At 43.1% G+C, this 18,177-nt stretch overlaps 1 protein-coding gene across 1 annotated transcript in view; it reads right to left on the bottom strand.

The window, feature by feature from the left end:
- LOC109937490 (soluble guanylate cyclase 88E-like) overlaps nt 1-18,177 on the bottom strand; it is a 116,899-nt gene that overhangs the window by 42,671 nt on the left and 56,051 nt on the right. Inside the window, exons 10-12 of the mRNA XM_048603942.1 lie at nt 16,953-17,082; nt 16,073-16,219; nt 12,285-12,431 (exon numbers count right to left, since the gene is read on the bottom strand). Coding sequence (XP_048459899.1) covers nt 12,285-12,431; nt 16,073-16,219; nt 16,953-17,082 — 424 coding nt within the window. The remainder of the gene's footprint in view (nt 1-12,284; nt 12,432-16,072; nt 16,220-16,952; nt 17,083-18,177) is intronic.

The following is an 18,177-nucleotide window of genomic DNA, read 5'->3' as shown; positions in this document are numbered from 1 at the left end:
ATCTGAAGCAAGCTATGGAACTGTATAAAATTTCTGTTAGACCACAGCTGGAAAGATGTTATTGGATTCCAGAGGGCTCATAGGAAACTTACATGGATGTTGCGGGGCAGGAGAATTTTTGTGACAAGAAAGAATGGGAAAGACTGAGCTAATTTTCTTCAGAACACAGGAGGCTAAGGGGAGATTTAATTGCAGAGTATAAAATTATGAGAGGTCTGAATACAGTGAAAAGAAAGGAAATATTTTACTTGGCTGCTGTACCCATAACAAGGGGCCCAAGAGAGGGAGGTTTTGAAGGAATTTGAGGAGAAATGTTGTCAGCAGAGAGTGGTAGAGATCTAAAACTGACTACCTGAAAGCAAGGTAGAAACAGAAGTCTCCACAATCATTAAAACATCTTGGAAATACACTTAAATGCTGGAATCTACATGGCTATAGACCAAGAGCTGGACTTTTGACTGAATGGTTGCTTGTTGACCAGTGCAGACAATGGGCTGAACAGCCTCCTTGAGTGCTGTAAATTTCCATGATTCTCAAACCAAATAAACCATACCTGCTCAGGTGAGATTCAAGTATATCCTTTCGCCTGGTGTCTGACCAGTGCCACAATACAGACCGAGAACAGACTCAGTCCTTCTTGAGTTGGGAGGGTCTGCCAGTATCAGAGCCTCACCCACTCCAATTGTTCCCACTGTCCCTCCCCCCTCACATTGACCTCCCTCCCCCCAAACACTGATACCCCTCACACTGACACCCCACACACCAACATCCCCACACTGGCCTTTCCCCTCACATTGACACCCCTCCACACTAACACCTGCCAATTACTTACACTGATGCCCCGATCACATACTGACCTCCCCCTTCACATTGACTTCTATTAGAGCTGCCATGCTTGATGTAAACAAAAATGTGGCTGAAAATGGTTTTCAGCTGACTTAAAATGGCTGAGGAAGATTTTTAGCTGAAATAGCAGGTTGCACAGTATGCTATTTCAAATCAGGCTGTTAGATAGAATAATTAGATGCCTTCAATCGTGTAAATCCAAGGTAACTGGATAAAGATAACACACAAAGAATCCTATGAAATGTATACAGTGGGCTCTGTTACATAGAAATAAAGTGCACCTGCTGCTCATATAGAGATAAGTTTGATGAGGAACATCATGAGAAATGCTGTAGAAGCCCCACTTGGCAAGTTCAAAGTCTGGTATTGGTCATGGGATGAAGGGAAGGATCTAATCTACATCAGTTAAGACCCCCAGGTAATTGTAGCCGCAGATGATATATATAAAATGGAGTTTTAAGTAATGGAAATAGATTCCCATATAGATATTTAGTCTAAGGCAGATGGGAGTCCCATTGGTTTTGGCAGGGGCATACTGAGTAACTAGTATACTAGCTGTAACTTGGAATGCAATTGAAAAAGATGTATTGTGAAGGCTGAAGATAAGTGATAAGGACTTCTGGTAAACTCTGAGATCATGGGAAGAACTGGAACTATTTGTCAACTGATCAAGCAGTCACATGATTAAGCTAGTTGATTACATAGACATCCAATCATGTTGGGGAGGCAATGGCCTAGCTGGACTGTTAATTCAGAGACCCAGGTAAAGATTCTGGGGACCTGGGATCAAATCCTGTCATGGTGGAAATGAATTCAATAAAATATCTGGAATTACGAATCAAATGATGACAAGGAACCCATTGTTGATTTAGGGAAGGAAACTGCCATCCTTACCTGGTCTATGTGGTTGACTCTGGGCAATAAATACTGGCCTAGCCAGCAGTGCCCTCAACCCATGCTTGAATAAAACAAATTAATAATATGATTGACTTGTAATAGCCAAAGCCAGGATAAAAGCAAATGAATATTCATGTTTCCCTTTGTTTAGTGAAGAAGCTTCTGGATCCCCAGAGGTATAAAATAATAAAAACCTTTTAACAATGATGGGTGTTGAGTGATTCATTTAATCATTCTGCTCCAACTCTGACACCCAGCAATCTCGCGGGCTGTCCCTCTCCCTCACACTGTCATCCCTCTCACTAATACTCTCAGTCACTCACACCAGTGATCCTCCTCACACTGATCCATCCCACGATGAACCCGAAAACCACACACCCAACACTGACCCTCCAACAGTTGGGAAAATGCTAGAGTCCATTTGCCAATTCTTTGACAAATTTGTGCAACTTCTTTGAGGATTGGCAGGTGGTACAGATTTGGATTTTCAGAAAGAACATGTTTAAAAACAGCAAAGTCTTGTTACATCTGTATAGAGAATTGGTGAGGACACAACTGAAATACTGCATATAATTTTGACCCTCTTTTGGGAAAAAATACCATCATTGGAAGTTGCTCAAAAACAATTCACTAGGCTGATTTTTGGGATGACTTATCCAATAGTTAAAAATGTTAGACCTTTTTTCATGAAAGTTTAGAAGAATGAAGGGTAATCTTATTGAACATATAGGATTCTGAGGGGACTTGACTGGGTAGATGTTGAGAAGATCTTTACAGTATTGCAGGAATATTGAGCTAATGGATGTGATTACAGAAGAAGGGGACAGTTGTTTAAACCTGAGATGCAAAGGTGTTTCTTTGATCAGATGATAGTGAATGTCTGGAATTCTCTAACCGAGAGGTTTGCAGAGATAGATACTTTCAGCCATCTAAAGAGGAGTTGAGAGCTTTGAGGAGCTGAAAGAAGAGCTGAGGCCTCGGGCAGTTTCAGCAATGACCTTGTTGAATGTCAGGGCAGGTTTGAGGAGCTGAATGGCATATTCATAGAGTCATAGAAATGTTCAGCACAGAAACAGACCCTTTGGTCCAACTTGTCCATGCCAACCAGATCTCCTAAATTAATCTAGTCCATTTGCCAGCATTTGGCCCATATCCCTCTAAACCCTTTGTATTCATATACCCACCCAGATGCGTTTTAAATGTTGTAATTGTACCAGATTCCACCACTTCCTCTGGCAGTTCAATCCTGATACTATTTCTCATGTGCTGACCCTCTGGTTGCAATGCCCTCTTCAGTACTGTATTACTGCATCATCCATGACTTTAGTAAGGTCTCTGGGGTTTGGACTTGAATCTGAAACCTCATTTCAGTTTTTCTTTGGCCACAGAAGGGGTGCTAGAGACTGGAGAACAGCCAATGTGGTACTGTTATTCAGAAGGAAGCAAGAAATAAATCAGGAAACTTCAGGCCAGTCAGTCTAACCTTAATGGTAGGGAAACTATTGGAAACAACTCTGAGAGATAGAATTACTCTGCATTTGAAGAGACAGGAATTAATCAGGAACAGTCAGCGTAATTTTGTTACTGGGAGGATTAAGTCTGGTGAGCTTGAATGAATTTTTCAAAAAGGTGACCACGTGTAGATGGGGACAACAGTTGGCTGAGTGGCAGTAAACAGATGGTTGAGGTCTGTTTTCCTGACTGGAAGTCTGTGTCCTGTGGGGCCCCATGGGGTCAGTGTTGGGCCCTTGCTATTTTGTAACTTGTCAGTAGGAGGGTTGGTTAATAAATTTACTGATGCTATTTACTACCCCGCCAATTTTTGTATCAAGCAGGATAGCCTTAGACCTCAAGAAGACATAAATGGGCTGGTCAGGTGGGTTAATCAATGGCAAATGGAATTCAGTCCAGATAAATGTGAGGTGATGCACTTGGGCAGGACAAACAAGGCAAGGCAATATATGATGAATGCCTCCCACGGTTCCACCAATGAGGATCAGAGGGACCTTGGTATGCATATACACCAGTCCCTAAAAGTATCAGAACAGGTGGATAAATGGCCAGGAAGGTATATGGTATACATGCCTTTTTTAGTTGAGGTATAGAGTTTAGGAGCAGAGAGGCTATGCAAGAAGTGTATAAAATGTGGTTAGGCTGCAGATAGAGTATTGTTCTGAAATCTATATTATGGGAGGGATATGATAGCCCTGCAGAGGGTTCAAAGTAGAGTTACCAGGCTGGTGCCTGGGCTGGAGAGATGAACAGAGATTGGATAGACTAGGGTTGTTTTCCTCAACACAGAAGACTGAGAGGGGACATGTTTGAGATATATAAAATTGAGGGACATATATATGTAGACAAGAAAAAACAGTTTGATGGAGGGAATAATGACCAGGCCCATAGATCTGAGGTAAGGGACAGAAGGCTTAGAGGAGATGTGAAGAAAAACATTTTCCCCCAGAAGCTGGTGAGAATCTGGAACTCACTGCCTATAAAGGTGGTGGGGCAGAAACCCTCAGAACAATTAATAAGTGTTTATATGTAGCCTTGCAATGCCAAGGCATACAAGACTATTAGGCCAAGTGCTGGAAAATGGATTTAGAATGGTTAGGTGGTTGTTTTTGACTGGCATGTATGTGATGGACTGAAGGACCTTGTTTCTGTTTTGTAGACCTCAATGGTGCTATGTCTGGGAACTTGGAGGTAAAGGTGCTATCCACCGAGAGACAGCTGACACAAACCAATAAATGCAAGACTGAGATAATGATGATGCTTTCATTAATACAGAGCAGAATTTATTCCCAGTTTGAGGTGGTGAGGGTTTACAAAAAAGGGCTCATTTACAGGTTCCAACTAAACTGGAGGGGCACCAATATACTTGTGGGGAGGCTTGCTAATGCTACTCAGGAGGGTTTAAACTGGTGTGGTAGAGGGGTGAGAATCAAAGCAGTAGCTCAGCATGTGGAGTGATTGAGGAGAAGGTAGAGGTTAATCAAGTAAGTCTAATAGGAAAAACAGGCAGGACTGGGGTAAAGAACATGATGTGACTGGCATATGAAGTGTATTTATTTTAATGCGAGAAGTATAACAGATAGAGCAGATGAGCTCAGAGGCTGGATTAGTATGTGTGGTATGATGTGGTAGCCATTACAGAAACCAGGTTAAGAGAAGGGCAGGACTGGCAGCTCAATGTTCCAGCATTTAGGTGTTTCAGGCGTGATAGAAAGAGATATAAAAGTCGTCAGGGAGATACATAACTGATTAAGGAGAAAGTCACAGCTGCAAATAGATGACATCATGGAGGGGTTGGTTGGAATTTAGGAATAAGAAAGGGGAAATTGCTATGATGGAGTGATACTATAGGCCTCCCAAAAGCCAGTGGGATATGTAGAAAGATCATGGAAAGATGTAAAACAATAGGTTTTTCAGGGTTTGTTGTATTGACTAGGACTTCCTTACTGCCAGGGGCTTTGATGAGGCAGAATTTGTTAGGTGCATCCAGGAAGGTTCCTTGAAACAATATGGAAATAGTCCAACTGGGAAGGGGCTGTAGTAGATCTTGTATTTGGGAATGAGCCTGGTTAGGTGATTGAAATTATAGTGAGGGACCATTTTGGGAATAGTGGCCATAATTCCTAAGTTTTAAGATAATTATGGATAAGGATAAGACTGGTCCTCGGGTGAAAGTGCTAAATTGGGTGAAGGAGAATTACAAGAGTATTAGGCAGGAACTGGAGAAATTAGATTGGAGGTGGCTTTTTGAGGGTAAATCCAAATCTGACACACAGGAATCTTTTAAATGCCAGTAGATCAGAATTCCAGACCAGCATGTTCATATAAGGATGAAAGATAAGGATGGCAAGATTTGGGAATGCTAGATGACAAGAGATATTAAAAGTTTAATTGAAAAGAAAAAGGAAGTATCTGTAAGGTTTAGGAAACTGGAATTAGATGAGGCTTGGAAGAATATAAAGACCTTCACAAGGAATAAGGACGGGTAAAAGGGACCATGAAATGAACTTGACAATTAGAATTCTGGAGAATCCCAAGGAAATATATACATATATTAGGAACAAGAAGGTAGCTATGGAAAAGTTAAGTCCACTCAAGGACAAAGGAGAGAATTTGTGTGTGGAGCCAGAGGAAGTGGATGAGATCTGTAGTGGGTGCTTTACAACAGTTTTAACCACGGAGAAGGATGTGGATGGTGGTAAGATTAGGGAGGGGTATGTTGATATTCTAGGACACGTTGATATTAAGAAGTAGGAGATGTAGAGCATTTTAAAAAGTATCCCTGAAGGAATATATCCCAGGATACTGAAAGAGGAAAGGAAGGAGATTGCTGGGGCTTGGCGGAGATCTTTGTATCCTCTTCAGCCACAAGTGAGGTCCCAGAAAACTGGAAAATAGCCAGTTACTCCTTTGGTTAAGAAGGGCAAAAAGCTAATCCAGGAAATTGTAGACTGGTGAGCCTTACATCAGTGACAGGGAAATTGTTGGCAAAGATTCTCAGGGATAGGATTTACTCACATTTTGAAAAGAATGGACTTTTTAAGGATTATCACCGTGGCTTTATGCAGGGAGGTCTTCTCAAATTTCCTTGAGTTTTGTTTTAAGGAAGTGACAAAGGTGATTGTGGTTAGGGGAGTGGTTGGTGGCTACATGGACTTTACTAAAGCATTTAACAAAGTACCTCATGGTAGACTGGTCCAGAAGATTCAGTTTCTTGGAATCCACGGTCAGTTTGTAAGTCAGATACAAAACTGGCTCGGTCATAGAAAGCGAGAGGGTAGTTGTGGAAGGGTGTTTTTCCAATTGGTGGTTTGTGACCTGTGATGTTCCACAAGGATTGGCGTTGGGGCTTCTGTTGTTTGTAATATACATAAATGGTTTGGATAAAAATGTAGGTGGTTTGATTAGATTAATAAGCTTCCTGACAACATGAAAACTGGTAGAATCATGCATTGTGAGAGAGGTTGTCAAAGGAAACAGCAGGATAGATCAATTGGAGAGTTGGGCGGAGAAATGGCAGGTGGAGTTTAGTCTGGACAAGTGTGAGATGCTGTATTTTGGGAAGTCAAATGCAATAGGAATGCATAAGGTAAATAGCAGGAACCTTAGCAGCATTGATATGCAGAGGGATCTTGGGGTGCAAATGCATAGGTCCCTAAAAGTGGCAGCACAAATGGAAAAGCTGGTAAAGAAGGCATATGGAATGCTTTCCTTCATTGCTTGGGGCATTGCGTGTTAAAGTTAGCAAGTCATGTTGCAGCATGTATAAAACTTTAGTTAAACGTTATGTGAAGTTCTTTATATTCTTCAAAGCCTCATCTAACTCCAGTTTTCCAAACCTTACATATGCTTCCTTTTTTTTAAATTAAACTTTTAATATCTCTTGTCATCTAGCTTTCCCAAATCTTGCCATTCCTTATCTTTCATCCTTCCAGGAACATGCTGGTCTGGAATTCTGATCTACTGGCCTTTAAAAGATTCCTCATGTGTCAGATGTAGATTTACCCTCAAAAAGCCACTTCCAATCTAATTTCTCCAGTTCTGGCCTAATATTCTCGTAATTCGCCTTCACCCAATTTGGCTCTTTCACCGAGGACCAGTTTTATCCTTATCCATAGTTATCTTAAAACTTAGGAATTATGACCACTATTCCCAAAATGGCCCCTCACTATAATTTGGTCACCTAGCCAGGCTCATTCCCCAATACAAGATCTACTACAGCCCCTTCCTAAACCATGTGCAATACTGTTGTCCACACTTTAGGAAGGATGTAGAGGCTTTGGAGAGGTGCAAAAGAGGTCTACCAGGTTTTTGCCTGGATTGGAGTGTATTAGCTATAAGGAGAGATTGGACAAACTTGGATTGTTTTCGCTAAAGCATTCTAGATTGAGGGAAAATCTGATAGAAGTATAAAATTTTGAGAGGCATGGATACGATGGACAGTAATTGTCTTTTTCCCACTGCAAATGTCAACTATTAGATGGCATACGTTTAAGGAGAGAGGAGGGAAAGTTTAAAGATATTTGTATCATCGATAGCCACAGGTGAGGTGCCAGAAGGCTGGAGGTTGGCTAACATGATACCACTGTTTAAGAAAGGTGGTAAGGAAAAGCCAGGGAACTATAGACCAGTAAGCCTGACATCAGTGGTGGGTAGGTTGTTGGAGGGGATCCTGAGGGACAGGATTTAGAAAGGCAAGGACTGATTAGGGATAGTCAACATGGCTTTGTGCCATGGAAATCATGTCTCACTAACTTGATTGAGTTTTTTGAAGAAGTAATGAAGAGGATTGATGAAGGCAGAGCAGTGAACATGATCTACATGAATTTCAGTAAGGCATTCAACAAGGTTCCTCATGGTAGACTGGTTAGCGAGGTTAGATAATGTGGAACAGAGGGAGAACTAGATATTTGATTACAGAACTGGCGCAAAGGTAGAAGATAGGCGGTGGTGGTGGAGGGTAGCTTTTCAGACTGGAGGCCTGTGACCAGTGGTGTGTCACAAGGATCAGTGCAATGTCCATTGCTTTTTGTCATTTGCATAAATGATTTGGATGTAAACATAGTGGTTAGTAAGTTTGCAGATGACACCAAAATTGGAGGTGTAGTAGACAGTGAAGAACGTTGCCTCAGAGTTCAACAGGACCTCGATCAGATGGGCCAATGGGCCGAGGAGTGGCAGCTGGAGTTTAATTTAGATAAATATGAGGTGCTGCAGTTTGGAAAGGTAAATCAGGGCAGGTAAGGTCCTTGGCAGTGTTGCTGAACAAACAGACCTTGACAACAGGTTCATTAGTTCCTTGAAAGTGGAGTTGAAGCTAGATAGGATAGTGAGGAATGGTATGCTTACCTTTATTGGTCAGTGTATTGAGTATAGGAGTTGGGAGGTCATGTTGCGGCTGTACAGGACATTGGTTAGGCCCCTACGTTCAATTCCGGTCTCCATGCTATAGGAAGGATGTTGTTAAACCTGGAATGGTTCAGAAGAGATTTACAAGGATGTTGCCAGGGTTGGAGGGTTTGAGCTATAGGGAGAGGCTGAATAGACTGGGATTATTTTCCCTGGAATGTCGGAGCCATATAGAGGTTTATAAAATCATGAGAGGCATGGATGGGGTGAATAATCAAGGTCTTTGCCCCAGGGTACAGAGTCCAAAACTAGAGGGCATAGGTTTAAGGTGAGAGGGGAAAGAATTAAAAGTGACCTAAGGGGCAACCTTTTCACACAGAGGAGTGGTGTGTGTATGGAATGAGCTGGCAGAGGAAGTGATGGAGGCTAGTACAATTACAGCATTTAAAAGGCTTCTGGATGGGTATATGAATAGGATGGATTTAGAGGAATAGGATGGATTTAGAGGAATATGGACCAAATAATAAATGGGACGAGGTTAATTTAGGATATTGGGTCGGCAAGGATGATTTGGACTGAAGGGTCTGTTTCCATGGTGTTCAGCTCTATGACTATGACCCTGAGATATGTGAGGCACATTTTTACAAAGGGTGGCAGGTGCCTCAAATGCACTTTCAGAGGAGCAGATAGGATAGCAACATTTAAGAGGCATTTAAACAGACACATGAACAGGCAGGGATTAGAGGGATATGGACCATGTGCAGACAGATGGGATTAGTTTAGAATGGCATTACGTTTGGCAAGGACTTGGTAGGCCTAAGGGACTGTTCCTGTCCTGTACTCTTCCATATACTGCAGTAAGAAGGGATGATATCTTGGAAGAGTTATCAAATGAGAGCATAGCGATATAAAGGGGGCAGTCACAAGGCCCCCAAACAGTCAGCAGATATGTAGTCAATTTATTAAGGCATATAAAGTTAAGAATAGGGTAATTATATTAGGGGATTTCAACTGCCTCAATGTTAATTGAGATAATCATAATAAGACCATGTCTGCGTGGAATTCCTCCCACAGTCCAAATTTGCAGCACAAGTAGACTGGCCATGCTAAATTGTTCATAGCGTCCAGGGATGTGCAGGCGAGGTAGATTAGCTATGGGAAATGCAGAGCTACAGGGATAGGGTAGGGAGGTGGATCTAGGTGGGATGCTGTTTGAAAGGTCAGTGCGGAAACAATGGGCTGAATGGCCTGCTTCTACACTGTAGGAATTCTATGAGGAAGGGCTTAGAGGGCGCAGATTTCTTGAAATGTATACAAGAGAGTTTTCTTGTCAACGTGTAGGTGCACTGAGAAAGTAAGTACTGGACCTAATTCTAGGGAATGAAACCAGACAGATGTTCAAGATGACAGTGGGGGAGCATTTCAGTTGTCGTGATCACAACATTATATGTTTTAAGTTTGTTATGAAAGTGTTTTAGATTAAGGTGAGGCAGATTTTATTAAGATAAGGCAGGAAGTAGACTGGGAACAGCTACTTCAGAATAAATGTACAGCAGAACAATGGGAGGAGTTAAAAAAGTTATTGGGGGAGTACTCTCTGGTCTAGAGTGAATCTAACATCAGTGATAGAGAAACTATTGGAGAAAATAATGAAATAGAAAATGAATGTCCATTTAGGGAGGCAACATTTGATCAGGGATAGTCAGCACAGTTTTGTCAGAAAGAGGTCATGATTAAGAAGTCTCATGGAATTTTTCGAAGAGGTGACAAAGTGTTTAGTTGAGGGTAGGGCAATTGATATAGTTTATATGGATTTCAGCAAGGTCTTTGACAAGTTCTCACATGGGAAACTGATAAAAAAAGATAAAAGCTCATGGGATCCAACGTAACTTAGCTTGGTGGCAGGAGACAGACGGTTGCAATAGAAGGCTGTGTGACTGCAGCCCAGTGTGCAGTGGCATATCACTGATACCAGTGCTGGGTTCCTTATTGTTTGTGATATTCATAAATGATGTAGATCAGAATGTCAGAGAGATTATAACCAAGTTTGCGATGATATAAAAACTAGCTGGATGGTTAACAGTGAGGGCGAAGGTGTTAATTTATAGAAACATTAAAAATGGTTTGGTCAGGTGGACAGATCAGTGGCAGATGGAATTTAACCCTGATAGATGTGAGGTGATCTACTTTGTAAGAATGACTCAATGAATGGCAGGTCACAAGGAAGTTCAGAGGAACAGAGGGATCTTGGGATGCTTGTCCACAAGTCCCAGAAGGTGGGAGGATAGGCTATTAAGGATGCTCACCTTTATTAGTTGTGGTAGGGAGGTTATGTTAGAGCTGTACAGAACTTTTAGGACACACCTGGAGTACTGTGTACAGTTATGGTATGCACACTCTAGGAAGGAAGTGATTGCACTGGAGGAGATGCAGAAGAGATTTACCAGGATGTTTTCTGGGATGGAGCATTTCAATTATGAAGGGGAGGCTGGCTAAGTTTGGGCTGTTTTCTTTTGAGCAGAAAAAGTTGAGTTGGGACCTGATAAAGGCACATCAGAGGAACAGATCCAATGCAAAAACTGAAGTGTAATGTCCTGTGGTTGCAGAGGCCAACTATCACCTCAGCAGAAACCACATTGTGTGAGTTACACACATCATATACAGTCTTGGGAAGTAAAAGGAAGCAACTCTGTGACAAAGACAGGTTTTGTTTTCCACTTCCAAGCCTACACAAGAGAAAGGGTTTAAAAATCAACTGCACCAGGGTGTCAGAATGCTTGTCTATTGTTCTAGTTCTATGGAGCTGGTTGTGCTGTGAAGGTCACAGGTGAAGAATATCCATTAAGTACTTACATGTTTGAAGATGAAAGACAAAGTCTCTCTCTCATTGATTGTTGGAAGCAAATCACAAGTCATAAAAAACCACTGTCAAAAAGAAAACAGGACAACTTGCCAACCCAAGAGACTCTAGATCAAAGGTGGCACTGGCTAGGTGGATTAGCCTTGGGAATTGCAGGGTTATAGGGACATAGGAGGAGGTCGGCTTTGGGTGGATGCTCTTCGGAGGGTTGGTGTGGACTCGATGGACTAAATTGCCTGCTTCCAAACTGTGGGGACTGTATGATTCTATGATCTATGAATGGTTCTAACTGACAAGGTCAGCACCCCTGGAATCACTCACGTAATGACCACACGTTTCGCCTTCTACTCCTCACAAACAAGTCAAATATTGATTTCTCTTTCTTCATTCAAGCTGTTATGTGTTTCCTCACTTCTCATTTCTAATCTATATGAATCTATTTATTATTTTTCTTCACATTTTTAGTAACCGATGAACTCTCTCTGCCCTTATCGCAAGACAACCTAGTTACATTGTCTCCTTTAAAAAGGTAAATTACATTGGAACCAGGAAAGGTAACCATGCAGAGAGGGATGCTTTGTGCTAAGTTAACCTTGCTGTGACCAAGTGAGAGGTCTAACAATTTAGAGGTGTCCAGTCCATAATCATATGAATTGCAGAACCTCACTCAGGGACCAGTCTTAACAACTTAAAAGAAAGCTGCCTTTGGATTGTACTGGCAGCGTGCTGTTGCAGAATGAAGAATCTAAGTAGTCTCATGCTATAATTGATGTTGCAGTGTATTGATTGTTCAGTAGTGTTCCCCATCATTAACACCAACCTTGAAGACTCTGTGCTTCTCACTCAGGGTATCAAACAGTGTATACATCGTGTTCAGCATAGAAACCACTTGCATCGGAGTAATATGACTGCAAATCCGAGTAAAACCAACCACATCACTGAACAGGATAGTGACATCTGGGAATACCTGCATAAGGTCAACCATCATAATTAGACAATACATACAGGAACCTCGAGACGGCTATACATCACTCTCTGTCTTTCCGTTCACCATTTCTCTAACTTCCATTGTATCTTCGTCTCTCAAAGGCTCTCTGTTGCCTCTGGTGCGGGCTTTGGAACAGATTATTTTTATTATTGATTTATTCATGAGATGTGGATGTCGCTGGCTGGTCAACATTTATTGCCCAACTCTACTTTCCCTGAGGAAGATGAGGATGAACTGCCTTCTTGAACTGCTGCATTCCATGCATTGTAGGCAGACCCATGGTGCTATTAGGGAGAGTGTTCCAGGATTTTTACCCACTGACTCTGAAGGAACAGTGATATATTTCCAAGTCAGGATGGCAAGGGGCTTCAATGGGAATTTGCAGGGGATAGTGTTCCCCTTTCTCTGTGGCTCTTGTCCTTCTAGATGGTTGAGGTCAAGGGTTTGGAAGGTGTTGTTTAAGAAGCCTCAGTGGATTTATGCGGATAAGTGGTTCACACTGCTGCTACTGAGCGTCAGTGGTGGAGAGAATGGATGCTTCTGGATGTGGTTCTAAACTAGTGGGCTTCTTTGTCCTGGATGGTATGTTGAACGTTGTTGGAGCTGCACCCATCCAAGCAACTGGGGATATTCCATCACGTTCCGGGCTTGTGCTTTGTAGATGGTGGAAAGGCTTTGGGGAGTCAGGAGGTGAATTACACATTGCTGTATTCCTAGCATATGACCTGCTCTTTCAGGTAGTCACTGTTTTTATGTGACTAGTCAGGTTGAATTTCTGTTCAACTTGATCATTGGAGACTCACTGATGGTTAAGCCCTTGAATGTCAAGGAGCAAAGCTTACATTTTTACATGTTGGAGATGGCCATTGCTATACATTTGTGTGCTGTGAATGTTTCTTGCCACTGTTCAGCCTAAGCCTGGATATTACCCATGTCTTGCTGCATTTGGACATGTACAGAGGAGTTGTGAATGGTGCTGAATATTGTGCATTTAACAGAGAATATCTCACTTCCAAACTTATGATGAAGGGAAGATGATTGAGAAGCAACTGAAGATGGCTGAGCCTAGAACACTACCCTGAAGAACTCCTGGAGAATATCCTGGAGCTGAGATGACTGATGTTCAACAAACACAACCATCTTCCTTTGTGCCAGATATGACTACAACCAGTGAAGAGTTTGCCCCCTGATTCCCACTGATTCGACTTTTGCAACAGCTCCTTGATGCCACACTCAGTCAAAAGGGACCTTTATATCAAGGGCTGTCACTCTCACCTCTCCTCTGGAATTTAGCTCTTTTGACGATGTTTTACCCTAGGCTATAATGAATTCAGGAATTGAGTGGCCCTGGCGGAACCCAAACTGGACTTCAGTGAGCAGGTTATTGCTGAGCAGATGCTGCTTGATAGCACATTTTTGGGTAGATGCCAGTGTCTGTTTGAGTGCAGCATGTTATGGAGCACAAGTCTTCAGTACTATTGCCAGAATATTGTCAGAGTCTATAGCCTCGACAGTGCCTCCAGCTGTTTCTTGAAATCATATAGAGTGAATGGAAATGGCTGAAGATTGGTATTTTGATGCTGCAGCCCCATGGAGGAAGTCAAAATCAATTATCCACCCCGTGTATCTAGCTGAAGATTGTTGTGAATGCTTCAGCCTTATCTTTCATACTACTCTTCCATCATTGAGGAAGGGTATGTTAGTGGAAATTCTTCCTCCTGTAAGTTGCTTATTTGTACACTATCTGCCATAGCCAAACCTGGCAGAGTTGTCCCTCAGGACATGGCCAGTTTGGTCAGTAATATTATCATGGTATGGGGGTATCTGGCAGAATAGGTACAGGCACTGAAACACAATCATAGATGGACACCCAGACAGTGTTGTGGTATAAAAACAAAGTTGCTGGAAAAGCTCAGCAGGTCTGGCAGCATCTGTGAAGGAGAAAACAGAGTTAACGTTTCGGGTCCGGTGACCCTTCCTCAGAACAGGTATAGAGGTCCTTGCAATATTGGGGTACTTGAACTGTACTGGGCAGTATCAGGCAGTAGAGGTATCCAGGCAGTATCTCAGTCAGGGGCAAACAGGCATGTCCTTCCTATAGTTTCCTGTAGTAAGGTGATAGGAATGATGTGATTGCATTGGAGAGGGTGCACAGGAGATTCACCATAATGATGGGATGGAGCATTTCAGCTATGAAGAGAAGCTGAATAAGATTGGGTTGTTTTCTTTGAAGCAGAGAGGGCTGAGGAGAGTCCTGATAGAGGTGTATAAAATTATGATTGGCTTGGGCAGCATGGATAGGAAGCAGCTGTTACCCTCAGTCAAAAGATCAGTAACAAGGGGCATAATTTTAAAGTCAAATGCAGGAGGTTTAAAGGGAATTTGAGGAAAAGCTTTTTCACTCAGAGGTTGGTGGGGCCCTTGGATGCACAGCCTGTGAGGGTAGTTGAAGCAGGGAACATCAAAATCTTTAAAAGGTACATGAATGAGCACTTGTCAGAACATTCAAAGTCCTAGCCTAGTGCAGATAACTGGGACTAGTGTAGGTAGGTCAGCTCAGACATGATGGTCTGAGGGCCGCTTCTGTGCGATATGACTCTTTAGGGACACCCTTGGCAGTATCGAGGCATACAGGCATTATTAAGGTACCGGGCAGTATTAAAATACATGGGTATTATTGAGGTATATGTGCAGCATCGAGGTGCGGAGACAGTACCATGCTAGCTGGGCATTATCAGAGTACATGGCCAGTAGTGTGGTACTTGAGCAGAATTGGGTACGTGGGCAATATTGAGGTATGGGAGTCTAGGTGGTGTCAACTATTTTCAGAGTCTGGATTCCCTGGCCTTATCAGGGTGTGCAGAGGGCCAGGAAAAATCAAGGTACCCAGGCAGAACAGGGGTATGGGGAGGTAAAGTGGTAGTAGGGTGCCCAGGCAGAGTAAGGGTAACTGGGCAGGATGAGGATTCAGGGAGAACCTGTGTAGTTTGGGATTCCCAGGTAGTATCAGAGTATCTATGTAGTAATAAAAAGCAGTCAGAATTGAGCTATGAGGAGTGGCATTGCTATAATGGGATACAGGGGCAGCTGGGCAATATCAGGGTAGACTGTATCTGGGTAGTTTCAACATTCCTGTGGATGAGCACTTGGAATGTCATAACATCCTAGTGCAGGAAATTGGGACTAGGGTAAATTGGTCAATACAGATTCATGGGGCCAAATTACCTCTTCTATGTTGTGTGACTCTATAACTCTATAGGGGCACTTGGGCATTATCGACATACATAGGCAGTATTGGGGTGCACAGATAGTATCAAGGTATAAGGGCAGTATCAATGTACACAGGCAGTACCAAGGTACATGGTCAATATTGGGGTACATAGGCAGTATCAGGACACACATACAGTATCAAGATACATTGGCAATATCAGGGTACAGGGTATCCAGACAGGCTCAGCATTCCTGGGCAGTATTGAGGCAAACAGGCAGTGTCAAGGTATGGGAGTATTTGGGCAGTTTCAGTGTTTCCCAGGCAGTATTGGCAGGTTATTTGTTTAAGGAATGTGTACCCAGTCACAATTTGAATGTGTCTTTTGCGAAGCTTAATCAAAGGCGCTGACCTCACAAGTGTTAACAGAAGGCAATCCTTTCTGAAGGCTCTTAGCAACAGGTTTCGGAATCATCCGATACAGGAGATCATCTGTCTTCTTCATCTCATAGTCCAGCATTTTCATGCTCTCCTCAAGTTTGCTTGACTTTTTCTGTTCCTAAAATGATGAAATCAACAAAACAGATGCTGTGAACATGGAGAGGAACCTGAACACCTTGATGCTACACCACATAACACCACCACCAACCCCCTACGCAATACCACAGTACCACACAACCCCGAGCACCCACCACTACCACACAGCCTCAGCATCGCATGGCACCCAGTACCATCAGTAATGCACAGCCTCCAGCACTACCGAACAGCCCAACATCGCACGGCACCTAATACTGCAGAGTACCACCAGTACTACACAGACCCCAGTACCACATGCCCCCCGTAGCACACAGCCCAGAGCACTCACCAGTATCACACAGCCCCCAGCACCCACCACTGCCACATAGCCTACCACCATACGGCACCTAGTACCACACAGTACCACCAGTACCACACAGCCCCAGCACCCACCACTACCACACAGCTCCAACACTGTACGGCTCCCAATACCACACAGCCCCAAGTACCATGCACCTGGTAACACAGGGCCACAAATACCACATGGCCCACAGTCTGATATGGCCTCCAGCTCCCACCAGTACCACACAGCCTCCATTTATCCAACAGCACCCACTGATATCCAACAGCACCCACTGATATCCCATTGCACCCACCAAAATACACTGACACGCACCTCATGCCTCCAGTGCCCCCAGTGCCAGCCCTGTCCCAGCTACCATTGACATAGCTCCCTCCATGCTCAGAGACAAAGAGGCCAGTCCCCACTCTCTGACCTGGATGAGAGCTCTCTTGAGTTCCTCTGACTGCTGGGTGCCAGCAAGAACCAGGTCTCGGCTCGAATCATGCATACTGAGGTCATTGATGTACAATCCTGTCTTAAACATAGCACCCAGACTCTCCATTCTGTAACAGAGTGACAAAAGAGTCACGATCACGTTCAATGGTTAGATAACAACTGAAGTTTCTGCCTTCAACTCAGTGCCCTCCGTGGCATGCTCACTGCCCCCGATCTATCTCTTACTGTTCCTGACTTCTCACTCACTGCACTGGACCTCACGCCTACTGCCCTTTGACCTCTTGCACACTGCCCCCTTACCTTCCGAATAGCCAATGTTGTCCTAACGTTTAAGAAGGGTAGGAGGGATAATCCAGGAAATTACAGGCCTGTGAGCCTCATGTCAGTGGTAGGGAAATTATTGGAAAAGAATCTCAGGGACAAGATCTAAACGTATTTTAGAAGCAAATGGACTTATTAGCGATAGACAGCATGGTTTTATGCGAGAGACCTTGTACCTGACTAACTTGATCGAGTTTTTTGAGGAGGTGACAGAGATGATTGAGGGAAAAGTCATTGATGTTGTCTACATAGACTTCAGTAATGCCTTTGACAAGGTCCTTCATGGCAGACTAGTACAAAAAAATGAAGTGGCATGATATCGGGGTGAGCTCGGAAGATAGATACAGAACTGGCTAGGTAGTGGTGGAGGGATGCTTTTCAGAATGGAGGGTTGCGACTGGTGGTTTTCCACAGGGATCAGTGCTGGGACTTCTGCTGTTCATGGTCTACATAAATGATTTGGAGGAAAATATGGCTGGCTGAATAAGTAAGTTTGCAGACAATGCAAAGATTGATGGAATTGCTAATAGGATTGTCAGCAGGAAATAGATCAGTTGGAGACATGGGCAGAAAAATGGCAGATGGAGTTTAGTCCGGACAAATGTGAGGTGATGAATTTTGTAAAGTCAAGTACAAGTGGCAATTTTACAGTGAATGGCAGAACACTTAAGAGTATTGATATGCAGAGGGATCTGGGTGTGAAGATCCACAGATCACTGAAGGTGGCAGTGCAGGTAGATAAGGATGTAAAAAAGGCATATGGCATGCTTGCCTACATTGGAAGGGGCATTGAGTACAAGGATAGGCAAGTTATGCTGCAGCTTTATAGAACTTTAGTTAGGCCACACTTGAATATTGCATATAGTTCTGGTCACTGCACT

This window comes from Rhincodon typus, chromosome 12 (genome assembly GCF_021869965.1).
Source record: "Rhincodon typus isolate 14 chromosome 12, sRhiTyp1.1, whole genome shotgun sequence".
NCBI lineage: Eukaryota > Metazoa > Chordata > Chondrichthyes > Orectolobiformes > Rhincodontidae > Rhincodon > Rhincodon typus.
The sequence above is the reverse complement of the archived record's forward strand: the minus strand, read 5'-3'. Positions and strand labels throughout refer to the sequence as shown.